The following is a 19,144-nucleotide window of genomic DNA, read 5'->3' as shown; positions in this document are numbered from 1 at the left end:
GTTAAAAGCTGCTTTTTACTTGAATTTTAACCCAGGAGGCATTTGATATTTGTTGTACTACTTCTTCTAGAGACCAACCCTGAGATTTCCTGTGACCTTAATTTGCCATGTTTGCAAAAGTCAGTGAACCATGAGCTAATTGTTCGCAATTTATAAACCGCTGTCTTCAGGCTTCACTGCTTTGCAGCCCAGTTTCTCTTTCTTCTGTTGACCTTTCCAAGTATAATCACGTCTAAGAAGTGATTTTCTAGACCCTGTGTTTATTCTTTCTTTTCATAAAGTAGTTTTCTAGAGGTATAATTTTGAGGTTAGTTTTTTTGTTTTTTTTTCTTTTTTCTTCCTTGTAGAAATTCAGTTTTCCCATGTTCTTTATTGATCTGGAAGGACACCTAGCTTTCCCTGCCTTTCTCCTCTTATCAGTCACTTGTGTTTTGCTGATTTTACTCCCAGTGGTTGTCAAATTTTAGTGTGCGTGGGAATGACTTGAAAGGCTTGTTGAAAACACGAGTTCCTGGACCTTACTCCCTGAGTTTCTAATTCACTAGATCTGGAGTGGGGCCTGAGCTTCTGCAGTTCTAGCAGGTTTCCTGGTAGTGCTGAAGTTGCTGATCTGGGACCATACTTTGAGGACTGCAGCTCTAAATATTTTGGTCCACTTCTTTCCATTTCACTCCTCTTGCTCTCTTCAGCCTCTCATCACCTCTTTTGCCAGGTCTGTTGCAATAGTGCGTCGTTCCTCTACTTCAGTGCTTCCCAAATGCCTTCTTCTCTAGTTACCACTGCCCAGATGCATTCTGTAGTATATGCTAGGGGATCTATTTAAATGCAGGCTTCATAGCTTCTGTGGCTTCCTATTGCCTACATTAGTTGTTTATGGACTCTCAAACATCTGACTAGTACAAAAGGTCGGGCTTGTGGAGAGCAACATAGAGTTGGTGATTTTTATTTTGTTTAGTGCAAACATTAAAAACCAAAAACTAGAAACCAAACAAGCTACCATTTACCACTGTCATTTTGTAAAAGTAACTTTCTAACAACAAAATATAAAGAACATGATCTCAGAAAAAAAGAATAGGATTTTAAATAATTTCGTTTTAAAGAAACTTATATGGTCCTTATTTTTTTTCTCATTTTTGCCCCAGATGAAAGAAATCTTTGCCCTAGGGACCAATGTAAGGACACTAGTGGCCAGCAAGATAGAATCCAGACTTTTCAACATATCAAACCATGCCCTCCGTTATCTCTTTTCTGCCTCCTTGAGCCTTTTATCACTTGCTTGTAAAGTCTGGATTGTCTGGGATTCCCCAACCTGAGGTGTTTCTCACCTCTCTGTCTTCATTTCTGTTGTTACCTTATATTGAACTTGTCCTCCTACTCATTGTCCCCTTTGATCTGGGTAGCTTCTACTAATTCTTTAAGAGCTCAGCCCCAGTATGTCTTTTTTTTTTTTTTTTTTGAGGGTGATGCTTTGTTTACTTCATACCTCCCCTCCCAGAGGTTTTACCTCTGTATTCTCAAAATCTCATGTGTATTATTTCACTTACTACTTTAAAACCTTCTTTTTGTTCTCTCCTTGCCCTTTCCCTTCAGAATGTTAGCTTCTTGGTGAATGGAACTTTCTCTTTCATCTTTCTCCTAACAGATAAGAGATTTTTACTGAATGAATTTATTGAAATAGGAATGAAAGCAACGCCTCAACAGAAGTTATTTAGAATATCATTAAAACAAAGGGAAGAACTAAAAGTTGTTTTTATTCAGAAAAAAAAATTTTAAAAATACACGTTCTTTTTTTTTTTTTTTTGGCTTTTTAGGGCTGCATCCCCAGCATATGGAAGTTCCCAGGCTAGGGGTTGAATTGGAGCTACAGCTGCCAGCCAGCCAGCCTATGCCACAGCAACATGGGATCTGAGCCAAGTCTGCAACCTATACCACAGCTCATGGCAACGCCAGATCCTTAACCTGCTGAGCAAGGCCAGGGGTCAAATGCACATCCTCATGGATACCAGTTGGATTAGTTTCCACTGCACCACAGCAGGAACTCCTACTACACATATTGTTAAAAATGAGGTTCTGATTGTACTTAGTTTCATCATAAAATATAGTGCCATTTTTCCTTATAAAAATTAGTTTTATTCCTGTAAATGTACTCTCTTTTCTGTTTCTAAGACCAAGCTTGTGCCCATGTCCTTGATTTTCAATGTTGCATACCAATTCTTTTTCTATGTGAGGGATCCTCTCAGCAGGAAATATAATTTCTGGGTGCCCTAGCTGCAGTGACTTTGAGGCTTTTACTTACTAAACAAGGTTGTCAGCTCAGGGTACTCAACCTGGTTTAGGAGACCAGGATTGTCCTATGAACCTTTTTAAGGAATTGACTGTTGCCTCTCTTTTATCTTCTGATCTAATTCGTATTTATTTTATTTCCTCAAAGTTGTTACATATGTGACCCTGTGAATACTTGTCTATAGAGGCTATATTTATGGACTCACTGAAGAATTTCACATTATCTTTAGTACTTCGTAGTTTGGGGTATTTCAGATTGTCCTCTATGTTAGTTTAATTAAACAACATTGCTTGTTACTATGTAGTCCCAATCTCAGCATCATTTGGTAGTATTCCATCTAAAGTAGAATTTTCACTCCACTCTGATAGGTATCAGGAAGAATTCCCTTTGTTTTGAATGCAAGTCTTTCTTCTTTTGACAGCCGCAGTTGCAATGTGAATGGCTGTCAGGATTAAATAACCTTGCTAGAGATTTGTCAGTTGGTAAAATATTGTTCACAGACATAAAAGGAAACATGATATGACCTGTTTTCCAGAAAGGAATGTGCGAAAGAGGATAGACTTTAGTAATTAGCCATCACTTGGAAAGAGTATAACCTCTAAGATCTTCCCCCTTCTCAGATACTATTTTCCTTAAATTGCAAACATCCATAACACTTGGTACAGTGGCTTACTGGAGCACTTAATACATTGACTATGGACTTGTTTGTAAGTTGCCCTCTCGCTCTAGACTCTTTCAGGGAAGTAACTGGAAGTTACCATATAATGATATCTAAGATCCTGGAACCTAGTAGTAAGTGTTTAGTAAATGTTTATTTATGGAATCACTCCAGTTGATTTGATTTGGGGATTTTTGTATTGATTAAAGTTAGAATTTATACAAGCTTAAACAAAACTATCAGATAATGAGAAAAGCAACACATTGACATCTACTGTGGTCCAAAGAATGAGTGGCACACAAAAAATTATAAGGCGGATTCACTCAGAGAGTTTATAATTTAGTGGTATATGCCAAGGTGTCGAGAAGAGTTAAAAACAAAAGCACCTGCTGAAGTTAAACACAAATTTTTAGTTTATTTGGTTGTATGCTTAGTGGCCTGGCCTGAGTACAGATAACTAATGGTAGAGACGATTCAGGGGTGTGGGCCAGTCCTGGCTAGGGAGGGAGTAAGGTGGGAGAGCTGGTCATGCACTGAGGGCCTAGAGACGCTGGAGGCTTCATGGTCTGCAGTGGGTTTAGAAGAGTTTGGATAAAGGAACAGAGTTCTAAGGACACATTCACTTGGACTTTTAGTTCACTGGTATTTCAAAAAATATCAGGCATATGAATTTTTTTTTTGGCCAGACCCATGGCACGTGGAAGTTCCTGAGCCAGGGATCACACCTGCACCACAGCAGCAACCAGAGCCACTGCAGAGACAGTGCCGGATCCTTAACCCTCTGTGCCACTAGAGAACTCCTGAAAGAAATATTTTAAAGTGGCATGAACAAGGCTGTCTTTGGAGATGGGATTTTAGTATTTTGGATATTTCTCAGTTAATGAAATGCTGACTTTTTCAGAAGTGGAACTTTATCTTCTTTGACCATTTTAATAAAATTATATCTGTCTTTTATTTTAGTAATTTTCAGGTTGGTAGCACCCTCAGAGGGATCACTAGGATGGGATGTTCTTGAAGTTAAGCGTCTCCTTGATCACCAGGATAATATTCTCTCGCTGGTTAATGTCAATGGTAAGCTCATTGTGTAGATGTTTATATTGTGTAAGATTTCGTACTTATTAAATAACCTGTTCTGAACTTCAATCTTGTTTTGTTCTCGGGTTCTAGAATTACTGTCGTGAAAATAATGTTTTTGATTAGTAGGAACTGGCAGTCTCTTACACTCTGAGGTTTAAACCAGTGGAACTGATGAAATTTCCTAGATCACTAGATCAATGATTTAGGTACAAGGGGAAGAATAGAGCCAGGCAGAGAAAAGGGATGACAGAGGAGAGAGCATACTTATCTCAGGTTACTTGGTAGTTGTGGGGTGATTATCATAGGCTATCAATACTAATATTTAGTAGCATTTTGGCAATTTTGACAAATGGTTCTGGCTAATTTCTTTTTTGAAGACCACACAGTACAGTGTTTACCTAGCATTCTACTTACAGTAGAATGAGGTAGTTTTAATCATGTTTGAAGATGCAGAGATGTAAAAGGTCTGTAGAAAATGGGTCATATCTGCTTTTCTTCATGTTTTTGTGTTGTAATTTGCCAGACTCTCTATTTGGCTTTATAATGATTTTAATGAGCATCTTCTGTGAGCAAAACTGACCTCCATGACAGGAGAGGATTACAAACCAGGAATCCTGGGCTAGTTCATGTTTTTTTTCCTTTTTACAGTTACACCTATGGCACATGGACGTTTCCATTCTAGGGTTTAAATTGGAGCTGCAGGCTTGAGCCACAGCCACAGCCACACTGGATCCAAGCCTCATCTGCGGCCTATACCACAGCTTGTGGCAACGCTGAACTCCTAACTCACTGAGCGAGATCAGAGATTGAACCTGTATCCTCACAGACACTATGTTGGCTTCTTCACCCACTGACTACAATGGGAACGCCATAGTTCACTTTCAGATAAGTGACACCATATATCATCACAGCTCTCCTGCGTGATCTGTGTTGTGAGGTCAGATAGGAGGACTTTTGGGTGGCCTCAGTTTGATAGTCTAGAGGAGCCTATAAGAGGGTCCTGTAAGGATGCCAAGAATATATGATGTCATAAGGGGACTGGACCGCACCCCTTGATATTAAATTTGGGTTGGTTCTTTTTGAGCAATACTTTGTATAAATGTGAAGCAAAGGGAAAGGGGCACAGACCAATACCAAGTGTAGTTTCCATTTGTATGCCATTCAGTCACATTTTCAGCTACTTCAGTGAGAATGTCCCTCCCAACTGCAAAATGTCTAATAGCCCTCTGCTTGTGCAACCCAGCTGCAAGTCTTTATGAGGACCAGACTGTCTATGGCAATAGAAATAACAATGTTGGGAGCACCCCTTTATTTTTCTGAGGGCGCACTTTTTCCTCTAGCCATGGGTGCAGCACAGAAGGCAAGGTCTCATTCGGAAGTCTCTCTGACACTAAGCCGTAAGTTCCAGGGCCCTGGTGCTGTTGAGAAAAGCCCAGCAGTGTTACAGTGGTCGTGCCTAGTTGTCTGATTTTAGCTGTGAAGCATTGATACCATGACCCTGCATGTTTCCTTAATGAAGGTGATGGGATCTCACTATGTGATATACAGAGAAGCCTGTAACAGTTTAACCAAGAACATTTTCTTCAAGTTATTTCTTTGCTAACTTCTTAAGGGAAGGAAAATGGAAAGCTAAAGCAAAAAAAAAAAAAATTTTCATTAATAAAAATTATAGAGAAAACCCCTAGTACTTTATAAACTCCATGACTGTAAAATTACACTACAGATAATAAATAAGCCAAAAGTATGTTTTGAAATCATATATAGACAAGTAGTCTGGTAAAATTTGAAAATAATCTTGGGACAGTCTTGTACATAGACATGTCTACCACAGTGCAGATTTTTGGCGATCCTGAAATGACTGTGTTGTATAAGTTCCCTCATCTCTTTAGCCCTTGTCTTTATCCTCACCAATTACCAATGAAAGATGTGGCCAGTTATTGGGTTTATAGCTCACAGGGAAAGTGCATTTTTAGTGAGGTGGCCCTAGGGCCACCTTAGAAATGTACAACAGAACTCTTACAGAGGCGGATGGCAAATACCAGGTTTGCCAGAGATCTGAATGCCTGTGTAGAGATTTTCTCAGACAGACATACAAGATAACCTTGCTTCTCTCTCCTGGCAAAAGGCTCTGGGTACAGCTTATTTTATTCCTTTTCGTATTTTGTACTGACAGCATGGTAGTCAAAAAGTATTAGTGTTTGTGAGGGGTGGGGTAGACAGGTGTCAGGTGTGATTTTCATACTAAAAAAAGTGACTTTTGATACTTGGCATAGGATGAAAATCCATATACACATCATATATTATTGAGGTTGTTCGGTATGAAACATTTCGAATGACCAGTTTGGGATAATTTTCAGATAGATAAATTACACTGACTATGGTGAATATCAATATTTTGTTTTTAGTGAAAAATTCTAACTGGGCCCAAGTACATTGTTTCCGTGGTGTAGATGAATCACAGACACTTGGAGGAGATCAGAGCAGGCAGCTCTGCAGTCTCATTATGGCAACTTTGTTATAGTGACGCAGGCAGAGGTGGAATCAAGAAGAATCTTCACTTGCTAACATCTCTGGTTCTTTTGTAGTTGAGTGAGATTGGAAGGAGGAGAGAAAGAGAGGAAAAAGGTCTTGGAAAGATAACTACTGTTGTAACTTTCCCACTATTAGAACTAAAAGCCAATTTCTCTTCCCAGCTGAGAAATGAACTTAGTTCTTAACACAGCAGATTTTAAAGTCTGTTAATAAACTATAGAAATTGACTTGGAAGCCAGACCAAATAATATTTACCTGTATGATTACTGGTAATTTTTTATTTCTGAGAGATTGTTCATCTAATTATTAGAGATTTCTGTCCTGCTGGTTTATTTGATAAATGGGATAATTAAATCATAATTACTTATCCATGTATTCCTAAGTTACAAGTATGTAATTTAGGATGTTTTAATACCATTAATATGGAATAATCCCAGGGGCTCAAAATAATACCAGGGACTCAAAGATAACATTTTATGTCTTTTAAAAATGGTGACACATTTATTATTTAATTTGATTTTTACACTCATCTGCATTTAGTGCCTGAGAAATCCAAAATAGAAAAAGATTAAATGACTTTCTAAGGACCACATAGCTAGTAACAGGCATGGCCAGAATTAGAACTTGGGTTTCTAGATTTATAGTGTTCTAGTCCACCTTGGGTTTCTAGATTTATAGTGTTCTAGTCCACCTTACTCTAAATATATAAGGATTAAAATAAATCCTGTTTCTTTAAGATAGTTTTTACTCTCAGCAGTTGTACATTTTCTATTAAATATATAATTTGTAAAGTGTCTGAGTTGGCTCACTATTTTCATTTTCTTTAAAGGTTTCAAAATTATGTAAGTAAAATTATGTAAGTAAAACATGGTCATAGAAAAATGAGGAAAAATAAACATTAAAAATGTAAAAACTAAAATTAAAATCATCTCACCAATAGTATTAAGTACAGGTTCATATCCTAGGTGTTTTTCCGGACATGTATAAGTTATCTGTATGTGTATATATATGGTGTGCTTTTTGTAACAGGTTGTCATTAGTATATTCCTATATTAATATAGCATACTTTTACAACTTATTTTTCAATAACATCATTGCTGTGTTCATTTCATGGATGTCTTATTTATTCACTCAGTCCTCAATGGGATGTTTTAGGGTATCTTTAGGTTTTTAGTATTTTGTTTAACAACCTTGTCACATAAGTCTTTTACATATTTTCCTCAGGATAAACTCCTAGAAGTTTATCTGGAGGTTTACAATTGTTTAAGGTTTTGATGTATATTTCCAAGGATTGCAAAGATTATACCAGTTTATAGTAGGGCATTAGTAATGCATGACTATACTGATTCCCTATGATCTCCCAGCATTGGGTATTTTCCTATTTTATAATCTTAAGTAGCAGCTCATTGCTTTTAGATGTCTTTGATTATTAGGGACTTGAACATCTTTTCACATGTTTACTTGACCATTTATAACAAATTTCTTGTTTTGCCAGTTCAGGTCCTTTGCCCATTTTTTCTGCCAGAATACTTATTCTTAGTGATTTCTTAGAAGTCCTTATTTATCAAGTATAATAAGCATATTTTGACATCCAAATTGCAAATTTTTCTCATATTTTTGTCAATTAAATATAAATTTTGTCAATTAAAATGACTTTTGTGCTAAGCAGCTACTTACTCAGGTCTCTTTCCCTAACCCTGTCTCCTTTAGAGCCTTTTAGCACTCCACATTCATAAAAAAGAGTTCATTTTTATTTTCTTTAATCATGTAAGTACCTTTAATATTTTAATATGCTTGAAACTTATTTTGGTATATGTGAATTAATAGAAAAAATTTATATTGGTCTTTGCTCCCAGTTCCTGGCACAGAGTTCATAAAACTCTTGTAATTGCCCAAGTGATAAGAGCACAAGTTACATCGTTTGGTGTAGTATTTCCTTTCACAGAGCTCATAAATCCCTTGGAATTTCCTGGGTGATAGGAGTGTCTCTTGGTGGCTCCCGGATGGGGGAGGCTGGTCACCAGAAAGACCAAGCCATGATTAGAAGCTTGGAATTTTCAGCCACAGTCCCTGATTCCCAGAGAGAAGAGAGGGGCTAGATGTGGATTTAATCATCAATCATGCCTATGTGATGAAGTGTCCATAAAAATCCCACCAGTACAGTGTTCAGAGAGTTTCTGGGTTGCTGAACATGTGGAGGTGCGAGGAGAGTGGCACGCTCAGAGAGGGCATGGAGTTCTGCAAACCCTTCCTCTGCCTCTCCATCTGAGTGTTTATCATATCCTTTATAATAAAGTGGTAAACAGTAACTAGCTATTTTCTGACTTTTGTGAGCTGCTCCAACGAATTAATTGAACCTGAGGAAGGGATGTGGGACTCTAAGTTTATAGTCACTTGGTCAGAAACACAGGTAATATCCTGGATCTGCAATTACTGTCTGAAGTGGGAGAGATCTTGCAGCACTGTGGTCTTAACCTGTGGGAGATGACACTACCTGGAGAACATGTCAGAATTGAGTTAAATTGTCAGACCCTCAGCTGGTTTTACAGAATTGCTTGGTGTGGGAAGACCCCCACATATCTGGTGTCAGACATTCGAGTGTGGTAGTGTGAGAGTAAAGGAGAAACACAGAGAAAGTATAGCTTTTCTTAACTGTATATGATCCAAGGTAAGGTTCCCTTATTTTTATTCCCCAAATACTTAATCAAATATTATGTTACAGTATGAGGTATTGCTTCCTTCACTAAATTGAAATGCAGTCATTATCACATAGTAAAACTGAATCTACTTCTGGTCTTTTTGTTCTACTGATCTTCCTGTTTGCCTTGTTCAGTTACCTCACAGTTCTAATTGTGATTTTATAGAGCATTACTACTAGGCAGTTCATCATTTTTACCTTAGCTTAGGTAAATGATCAGTAACGAGACATATATGAACTCTGCCTAGATTTGAGTTTTGTAACTGGCTCCCATGTTGGAGAGCTGATCATCTGGGATATCCGGGACTGGACTGTGCAGGCCTGTGAACGCAACTTCTGGGACCCATCTCCACAGCTGGACGCTCAGCAAGAAATAAAACTCTGTCAGAAACCCAATGACATTTCTATTCATCATTTTACCTGGGATGAAGAGGTAAAAAAAAAAAAAACAAACCTGTAATCTTGTCTCTTAATAAACCCAGTTTCTAAGTTTAAAAATTTTTTAATCTCATGATTAAATATTACTGGTATAGACTGGTATTCCTCATGTTCAAATTGTGCTTTAAAATGTTTTAATACTTTTCAAAGATTGTATCACCTGCTTTAAAAAAACATTTTAGGAGTTCCCTGGTGTCCTAGTGGTTAAGGATCTCGTGTTATCACTGCTGTGGCCTGGGTCACTGCTGTGACATGGGTTTGATCCCTGGCCCCAGGAATTTTTCTGCATGCTGGGGAAAAAAAAAAAAAAAAAAGGCATTTTAATCTTAGCACCTATCTTGGAAGCAAGGAAGTGATTAAATGACCACAAATTTTAAAACAATATTAAAATTTTGAGTTGAATTTAAATATCCCATAGGACTTGAGGATAATACTTAAAATTGTTTTAAGAAACACTTTGAGAAAGAATCCTTTTGAAGATGAATTTCCTGTAAAAACTTCATGAATGCCTGCCTTTTCTGTCTACTAGCATCCTGGGGTAAGATGACTGTGTGAGAATTAATGATTTCAATCCTTTAGGCCTTGGCAGTGATGCTCTTGAAGCACTTTGCATCTTTTTTTTTGCAGTAAAAGATAAGTACCAATGGATTTCTGAATCTTGACTCTGATCTGAACATCTTTTCTTTTAGCTTTAGGGGCTCAGAAAATATATTTAAAAATTGTTTGTTTTCTAAATGTAATCACAAGAAATGTTTAAGAGTTACAAACTTCGAGGAGAGGGGTTAGGGGAAGCTTCCACCTCACTTTATTTTGTGCCTTCCTGTACCGTTTACATCTTCTAACTATGCATTATGTTATTTTTATTTAAAAATTCAGTAAGAATGTGCTGCGTGGGAAGAGTATAGCCAGTTTATGGGGTTTTTTGGGGTTTTTTGTTTGTTTTGTTTTTAGGGCTGCACTCATGGCATATGGAGGTTCCCGGGCTAGGGGTCTAATCAGAGCTGTAGCTGCTGGCCTATACCACAGCCACAGCCAATGCCAGATCCGAGCTACATCTGCGACCTACACCACAGCTCCCAGCAACACTGGATCCTTAACCCACTGAGCGAGTCCAGGGATTGAACTTGCGTCCTCATAGATACTAGTTGGGTTCATTACTACTGAGCCACAACGGGAACTCCTTGTTTCTTTCTTTATACCTCTCTTACTTTAAAAACAGAACAGAGCCAAAACAGAATAGTATAAGAATAGGTTAAAGACCACTAATATACTTAAAGTTTTTCTTTATATTTCAACTTTAGTTTGAAAAATATATACCTTATAAAACCATAGTGTCAGAAAATAGGGAAATTAGATTTCTAAGAGTTGTAGCCCTAAAAGTTATATATATTTTTAATTTGATACATTTTCTCACCTTTTTTTTGGCTGCACCCACAGCATATGGAAATGCCAGCCCAGGGATCAGACCTGCACCACAGCTGTAACCAGAGCCATAGCAGTGACAACGCAGAATCCTTAACCCCCTGAGACACTGAGGAACTCCCTACCTTGCGTTTGTAAAAATTAGTTTAAAATATTTTATCATTTTGTATTATTTTAATCTTAAAAATTTCAATTGATGTTTATTAACTGTTATAAAATATGCATAATAAATCATTAGTTTCCCCTAATTTTCTTTCATTTATAGGTTTTTTTTTTTTTCCCTAGCTACAAGGGGTCCATTAATTATTGATGACAAGCGATTGAAAGAATGACTCTGTTGAGTCAGTGCTTCCCAAAATCTTATAATTTTCTACTTGTGTATATAATCTTGTGACTTTGGATAAATCACTTAAACTCTGCACAGACTGCCTGGTCCGTAGAACTAGATTCTGGGGTTTCTTTGCATTAAATGTTACCCAGAGTCTAGATTTTAGCAAGCTGGCTAGCTCTTCTCATTAATGCCCATGGCACTGGTCTTCAGCTTGCATTGCTACATGCATAGTACCAATCTGAGAGTCAAGGGGATCATTCCAGATTTAGACTCTGTAAGTCTTGGGGCATGTTTTGGTTGAGATACCATGGGTCTGAGTTGGGGTTGTAGCCTTTGAGGCTGCTTGAGAAATGTTCTTTGGTGAGAACAAGGAGGCCAAAAAAAAAAAAAAAAAGGGGATTTTTTTGAAAGGTCTCCCTCACTGGCATACCTCTTGAATAAGAATGAATGATTCTAGAGTTCCCATTGTGGCGCAGCAGAAATGAATCCGACTAGTAACCATGAGGTTGTGGGTTCCATCCCTGGCCTTGCTCAGAGAGTTAAGGATCTGGCCTTGCCGTGAGCTGTGGTGTAGTTGCAGATGCGGCTCGGATCCTGTGTTGCTGTGGCTGTGGTGTAGGCCGGCAGCTGTAGCTCTGATTTGACCCCTAGTCTGGGAACCTCCATATGCCGTGGGTGCAGCCCTTAAAAAAAAAAAAAAAGGTATGAATGATTCTAAAACAGATACCAGCAGTCTAGTGACTTGCCAAATAATTTCAGAAGCTAAGTGGTTATGTTATGAGGCAGGAGTAAGGGACTGGAGTCACATGATCTGGATTCTGATATCACCTCTCATAGCTTTTTTTATTATAGTTGATTTATAGTATTGTGCCAATTTCGGCTGTATAGCAAAGTGACCCAGTCATACATACATAAACATTCTTTTTCTTATATTATCTTCCATCGTGGTCTACCAGGAGATTGGCTGTAGTTCCCTATGCTCACCTCTCATATCTTAATTTTTTGTGTAATTTTAGTCTTTTTTTAAATTTTAATTTGTTCACCTGCAAAATAGGAATAATACTTGCTTTTCTTACATTAATAAGATGTTGTGCCAGCCATAGCTGTCACATTTCTGTGAAGAAGAAAGTGATGCTGAGGGGTAAAATGTGCAGAGCTTTCTCTGTCCTGGCCGTTGTATCTTTCTACCTTCTAGATGCTCTGAGCTTTCCTTTGTGCCTTGCTATTTTTGGACTTCAGAGGGTGGTATAATTTGTGCTGAAGGCTAGAAATAGGAAAGGTAACAATAGCTTTCTGATCTCACACCAGGGCTAGAAATGTATTCTACCAGGTAATGTGTAAATCCTGCTTGTATGCCCATTTCTGAACTTTTTCTTCCCCTAGAATATATTTGTTGCAGTTGGAAGGGGTTTATATGTGTATAACCTTCAAATGAAGCGTGTGATTGCCTGTCAGAAAACTGCCCATGACTCCAATGTCCTGCATGTTGCCAAACTTCCAAACAGGTACAAGTTTCCATCTGTTCCATCACAGATGAAAGAAGTGTGTAGTTCCAGGGCCACCAGTGTAATTTCCAAGGGGCAAAGTCACCTAGGTCCATGGCTTGACCTCTGCTAGTTCTTTTGGAAATGGAGGATACCGCCTGGGTTCTCTTAACAGAAGAGCTTGTGGCATTATAGTGTAAAATTTACAAGAAGCAGGGTTCAAATGAATTACGTTGAATTTCATTATAAGAAGAGATAAGTTAAAAATTGGCATTTATTTTAAGAGGTAAAAGACTTTTGATCACTATGTACTAATTTTTCTATATTTTCCATAAACCCATCTTTTGTTGTTTGATTAATCAAATGGTAGTCTTTTTGTTGGCTGAAGCTAACTGAGGGCTTTCCTTTCAAGGGTAGATTGGGCTGTTGAGTTCCTTAGGGATGAATTATATGACATTAATAGTAGTATTTTCTATGCAGTATACTTTTAGAGTGAGAGGCGGGAACAGAACTTAGTAGGATATTATCAAAGTGTAACTCATAACCTGTTTTCCCCGAATGCATTTTTAGAAATGGAAATGATACATATTTATAACAGTCAAACCAATGGAAACATTGTAATGTGTGCCTTGCCTGAAGAGTGCTTTTACTTGGTATTGTAAAGCCCCGTTAAATTGTGATGTTTATCAGCTCCTGCCAAGAGCTGAATAAAAGCAATTGAGAAATCCACTGATTTCTTTCACTGCAAATTTAGCACTGGCCCTCCATGTTGCTCTTTTTATTACTGATTTTCTCTTCTGACAGGCAGTTAATCTCATGCTCAGAAGATGGCAGTGTACGCATTTGGGAGTTTCGAGAAAAACAGCAGCGTGCAGCTGAACCTGTACCAACAGGTGTGTATCTTTTCTCAAAAGGGTAGTCTTGCTTTTTTTTCTCACATGAAAGACGGAAGAAAGGCAGTTATTTGTAACAGGAAGAATAATATACAGTGTGCTCTAAATAGGCAGAAGATGTTTACGTGAAGTATTTGGCAATTGAGATACAGTATTCACATCTTATTTACTGTAGAAATGCCTCTTTATTTCAGTTTAGGTCAACTAGAATTTTATTATTTTGAAGGGAAACTATTATTTCTGCTAATCTGACTAAATGGCCTAATGAACTGTTTACTCATTTATAGTGTCTTATAATCATGTCTGATAATACAAACAGAATTTGTACCATCAGGTGTCAAACTCAAGTGTTCTTTCAGCTGTGAAGCATTAGCATTGAACTCAATTTATGGAAAAATACACTTCTGCATTTATATTGTAATCTTACAAGCTCTTGATTTTCAGGTTTGAGAAACAGTCCCAGTTAGCAGCCTTTGCATAACAAATCAGATGCTGGTACTGCTGGGATTTCTTATGGTTAATTTGAAGTCATAGAGAATTGTTTTGGGATACACATGTTGCTTTTCATCTACCCTTTATTAATAAATCTGAGTTGTGAATTTTTTTTTTTGACATCGCCATTCAGGCCTTTCACTTTTCTCCTCTTTGATTCCTATTGCCTGTCTTTTTTCCATGTTAACATATCTTCACCAGTGGGTGAGTAGGGGCAATTAAAAAAAGATGTGCAGCAAACCTGGGTAGCTAAGATGAAATAACGCATTTAAAAAATCCTAGCATAGTGCCTATTTTACCCCTTGAGTAAAATAAGTTAGGAACACCTTTGCATTTAAATTTTGTTTTTGTGACATTATATTATTCTAAGAAAAAAGCACAGTAATTTTGCAAAGGACTGAAATGGTTGTGTTTTTCTAGGTTTTTTTAACATGTGGGGATTTGGAAGAGTAAATAAACAAGCTTGCCACTCTGTTAAAAAGCAACAAGAAAATGCCACTTCATGTTCACTAGAACTTATTGGAGACTTGATTGGACACTCATCATCTGTCGAGGTATTGCTTTTAATAGGCATGTCAGTGTCCAGAGGATCTCTCCTTTTTGCTTCTCACTGCTCCTCATTCATTTCGTCTCATAAAGACCTAAACTTCCCTCTCTTATCTAGCTTTTCGCTTAATCTAAACATGGAGTGGGATAGATTATAGTATGTGCAGTTAGGAGCTACCTTTACAGAGAGATGATTTCAAGAAGTGATGTGTTGCTTCTAAAAAATGGCCTAATTACCAGTACTTACGAGATGTGGGTAGATGGCTGACAATAAGGACAGTGCGAATCATGTTGAATATATATATATATGTAACAGTAGTAAATAGAGTGTGCATTGAGGATTATGCTTATGTATGTAGAAGTATAGTCTTACAGAATCTAATTTTAGGAGCCTTTATCAAATTCATGAACAAAGTGCTGTTTTTACCTACCTTTGAAGGATAATAATGTTAGCATTAGTAACACCTAGTATTTTGATTATCATTGTGCAGAACTGAAAAACAATAGCTGAGAATTATAGGATGCATACAGTCTAACTTGTTCTAAATTCAAATACATTAATATTTACTATAGGCATCATTGCCTGTCATGAAGGAATAAGATCAGTTGAGGAAGAGAGATGATTGTAACTGATAACAATATAAGCGGGGTCCTAAGTAATGAATTTCTTAAATTGTTCTTCCTTATTTTATAGCCAGGGAGAAACAAACTATTTTTCCTTTGAAAGTGTATTTATGCTCGGAGTTTCTGATGTTGTTCCATGGGTTAAGAATCCAACTACAGTGGCTCGGGTTGCTGCAGAGGTGTGGGTTTGCTCCCCGGCCTTGAGCAATGGGTTAAGGATCTGGCGTTGCTGCAACTGTGGCTCAGATTCAGTCCCTGGCCCAGGAACTTCCATAGGCTCTGGGTGGGGGTCATAAAAAATTGTATTTATTCTTAAGAGCAGCAGCAAAACACTTGTTATTGAGCATTTCCTGTATTTCAAGCACTGTACTTAGACACTGGAATTTACAAAGAGAGAAAACACAGTCTTTGTTCTCATGGATCTTACACTTTAGGAGACCAGAAGGATACAGGCTTAATAAACTGGTAATCGAGGTTGCTAATGATGGACCCAGATGAGTAGTGGACAGTGAATACTCAGGAATTAGAGGAAAATGGTTAGTGTAAGATATGGATGAAACTTGAAGATTAGGTAGGATTAAGATAGTCTTGTGCCCATAAGCTTCCTGATGTTGGTACTCTGTCGTATTCATTTTTGCTTCCCTCTTAACAGGTAACCCGGTTGTTTTTGTTTTTTAACTTTGGGAGTTGTGAGGAAGGAATATAGGAGGGCAAGGATAGACTCCACTTGGTGACTAGGAGCAGGTTGGCTAGGCTGGAAGACTGTTCCAGTGAAGACATGAGTAAGATACAGCCTTGGGCAAGTAGTTTGGGGTCAGATTATGAATGTCCTTTAATGTAAGGCTGAGGAGTTCCTCCTTTATTTTTAAAATACTAGGAACCATAAAAGGTTTTTAAATGGTGAGGAAAACTGTCAGGTGGCACATTTGTCATAATAGAGAAGTGCTGAAAATTAACGTTTTTAAAGTATCTCTGGCTTCACTGAAAACATCTTGGCTCTCTCTCTCAGGTATAGCTATCTCTTGAATTTCCTCATTCCTTTTATTTTTTGATCCTTACTCTCTGAGCCCAGTCCTATCTACTTGAATTCTGTTTCTTCCATCTCCCAGGGAATTTTGCTCTCATGGTCCCTCCCCTACCCCTTCTCTCCTCCATCATTAGCTGAGATCTCCTGTTATCTTCAGAAGGTGTAAGTTATTTCTGAGAAGACTCTCATCCAGTTGTCCTGTTTCTCTCCTTTATTTCTCTCCTTCCTTTGAGGAGCTCTTCCTTTCACGGTTTCATTTATCTGCTAATACCAGCTCTTTGTTCCTCAGTCTGCATGATGCTTTCTCATCAACCTTCCATTTTTCTAGTGTTAGCTTTCAGCCTGTTCCTTTGATGGACAGTTTAATGTTTTAGAAGCTTTCTCTAATGGTTTCATTTATTATTGATCCATGCCTCTTTTTTCTGTATATCTATGGCAAATCATAGTGTGAACTGCATTGCTTACTACCTGATTACTTCATCTTTAATTGGTACACTTATGATTTGGTTTTCAGAACTGAATTAGAACCTTCTTGAGGGTAGGGATGATAATATAGATGACACTCAGTAAATACTTGGGGATTGATTGATTATATTTCTGTTTATATAGAGCGCTAAAAAGCCTTTGTTTCTCTTGGAGAATGTGGAATTCAGACATTTCATTGGTGACCATTTTTGTATAAGTAAGGCCAATAAAAATGATTAAGTAAAGCAGGTCTGGCAGGACTTCTTCTCACAAAAGTCTTAAAATCAATACTTGAAGAATTAGATAATGGTAAAATTTAAACAGTACTTGGGGAATGCATGTATTTTCCCAAAAAGAGCTGTTATATTTATAGTTCTTAGTTGAGTAGTATTAACGGAGTTCTGATTATTAAAATACGAGATATGGGTCTAACATCTGTATATTTGTATGCAACTGTCATCAACACACTTTCTCATGAAAGATGATAGGAGTTTTACATTCAGATCCGAACAAGTCTCCAAGGTACATGTCTTAACAAGCACATGTATTAATAGAATTAGTTTTAGCCTCTTCTGTTCTCCTTGAAATCCTTACAATCAGTAACTACAAAATTTTTTTTACAGATGTTTCTGTACTTTGAAGATCACGGACTAGTGACATGCTCTGCTGATCATCTCGTTATTTTGTGGAAAAATGGAGAACGTGAATCTGGGTTGCGCAGTTTAAAGTTATTTCAGAAATTAGAGGAGAATGGTGATTTATATCATGCTGTCTAATGTAAGGAATTTGGAATACCTGTGCGTGGATATTGAACATTAAATATAGGGTAATACTCTGAAAACCATTACCATGATGATAAATTTTGCAGTTTTTTTTCTTATTACTCCATAAATTCCAATTGTTTGAATTCTTTGATCTGGGCTAAAAACCAGCAACAAGTTGCTTCTCAGGTATGAGTACATCCACCAAAGAAAACAGCACAGGTTTTTTCATTTGACTTTTCACATAGCAGTTACCTGAAACCACTGAAGGAATGGGTCTAATTTCAGCAGTGAATTTTCAGAAAGTGAAATTTTCAGACTTCAGCACAAATATCTGTTGAAGTAGAATTAAATTATACCTCAGTATCCTTACAGAGATAAATTTTTTATGCTTTAAAAAATATATATACCAGAAATTGTATGAGCTTATGTTTAATGAGAATAGTACTTAGAACCTCTAACTAAATTTTTATTCATCACCAGGAATTAAAAGTTGCATGTGCTTTCTTTCATTTAGCTTTTTTTGGATTTAATATCTGACTCTGTTCCTCAAAATGAATATTTTAATTATCCCTGTCATTCTTTTAAAGATTTATTTAAGGAGCCTGATTTTAAGGAAATAAAGATGCATGATAATTACAGAAGGTAGGATGTAGCGTATCTTGAATTTAAACCTTGAGATCTACAGAAAGCTGATGCTTCCCTGTACAAAATGAAGATTCCATAAATAATTGTACTTTGTGCTGCTGTGTTTTAGCTTTTTTTTAAGCGCTGCACCTATGGGATAGGGAAGTTTCCAGGCTAGGGGTCAAATTGGAGTTACAGCTGCCAGCCTACACTACAGCTCACGGCAATGCCAGATCCTTAACCCACTGAGCGAAGCCAGGGATTGAACCTCCATCCTCATGGATACTGGTTGGGTTCGTTACCGCTGAGCCACAATGGGAACTCCAGTGTTTTAGCATCTTAATTTGGATCTAGACCCTGTGAGGAAGTGGACATAGAAATGTTCACAGTCCTATTGTTACTGTTTTAATTCACAATGAAAATAGCTTTATGGAGACATAAAATTTGTTACCTCCATTATAGAAGAATAGCAATGGAAAAATTAACACTGCCTTTTAGCCAACAAATTGTTATTATTACGGTATATTTGAGCAGTCACACAGAGGCAGCTCTAATCTTTCATCCTGAGATTGAAGCATAGATAGGATCCCCAAACCAGGTAGACATGAAATGGTCTGAGTGCATCAGATTGTTGATCCAGAGTTATTTTTAGGCTTTTAATTTTCCTCCATTGATGGACTTAACTGTTAACTAGCTAGCTTTTTTGGAGATTCTACATTTAAGTCATGAGTTGATAAAGTTGTTGGCTTGATTGTATAAGATATTTGATGAATTATGAAAGGAAT

The 19,144-nt window shown here is 37.3% G+C and overlaps 1 protein-coding gene across 1 annotated transcript in view; it reads left to right on the top strand.

The window, feature by feature from the left end:
• Nucleotides 1–17,815, top strand: part of WDR41 (WD repeat domain 41) — a 51,999-nt gene extending 34,184 nt beyond the window's left edge. Inside the window, exons 8-13 of the mRNA XM_047778160.1 lie at nt 3,903–4,013; nt 9,498–9,682; nt 12,824–12,945; nt 13,729–13,817; nt 14,730–14,863; nt 17,595–17,815. Of these exons, the coding sequence (XP_047634116.1) occupies nt 3,903–4,013; nt 9,498–9,682; nt 12,824–12,945; nt 13,729–13,817; nt 14,730–14,863; nt 17,595–17,747 (794 nt within the window). The 3' untranslated portion in view covers nt 17,748–17,815. The remainder of the gene's footprint in view (nt 1–3,902; nt 4,014–9,497; nt 9,683–12,823; nt 12,946–13,728; nt 13,818–14,729; nt 14,864–17,594) is intronic.
• Nucleotides 17,816–19,144: the final 1,329 nt, after the last annotated feature.

Source organism: Phacochoerus africanus, chromosome 4 (genome assembly GCF_016906955.1).
Source record: "Phacochoerus africanus isolate WHEZ1 chromosome 4, ROS_Pafr_v1, whole genome shotgun sequence".
Classification (NCBI taxonomy): Eukaryota; Metazoa; Chordata; class Mammalia; order Artiodactyla; family Suidae; genus Phacochoerus; species Phacochoerus africanus.
This window is presented reverse-complemented; position numbering and strand designations above follow the sequence as displayed.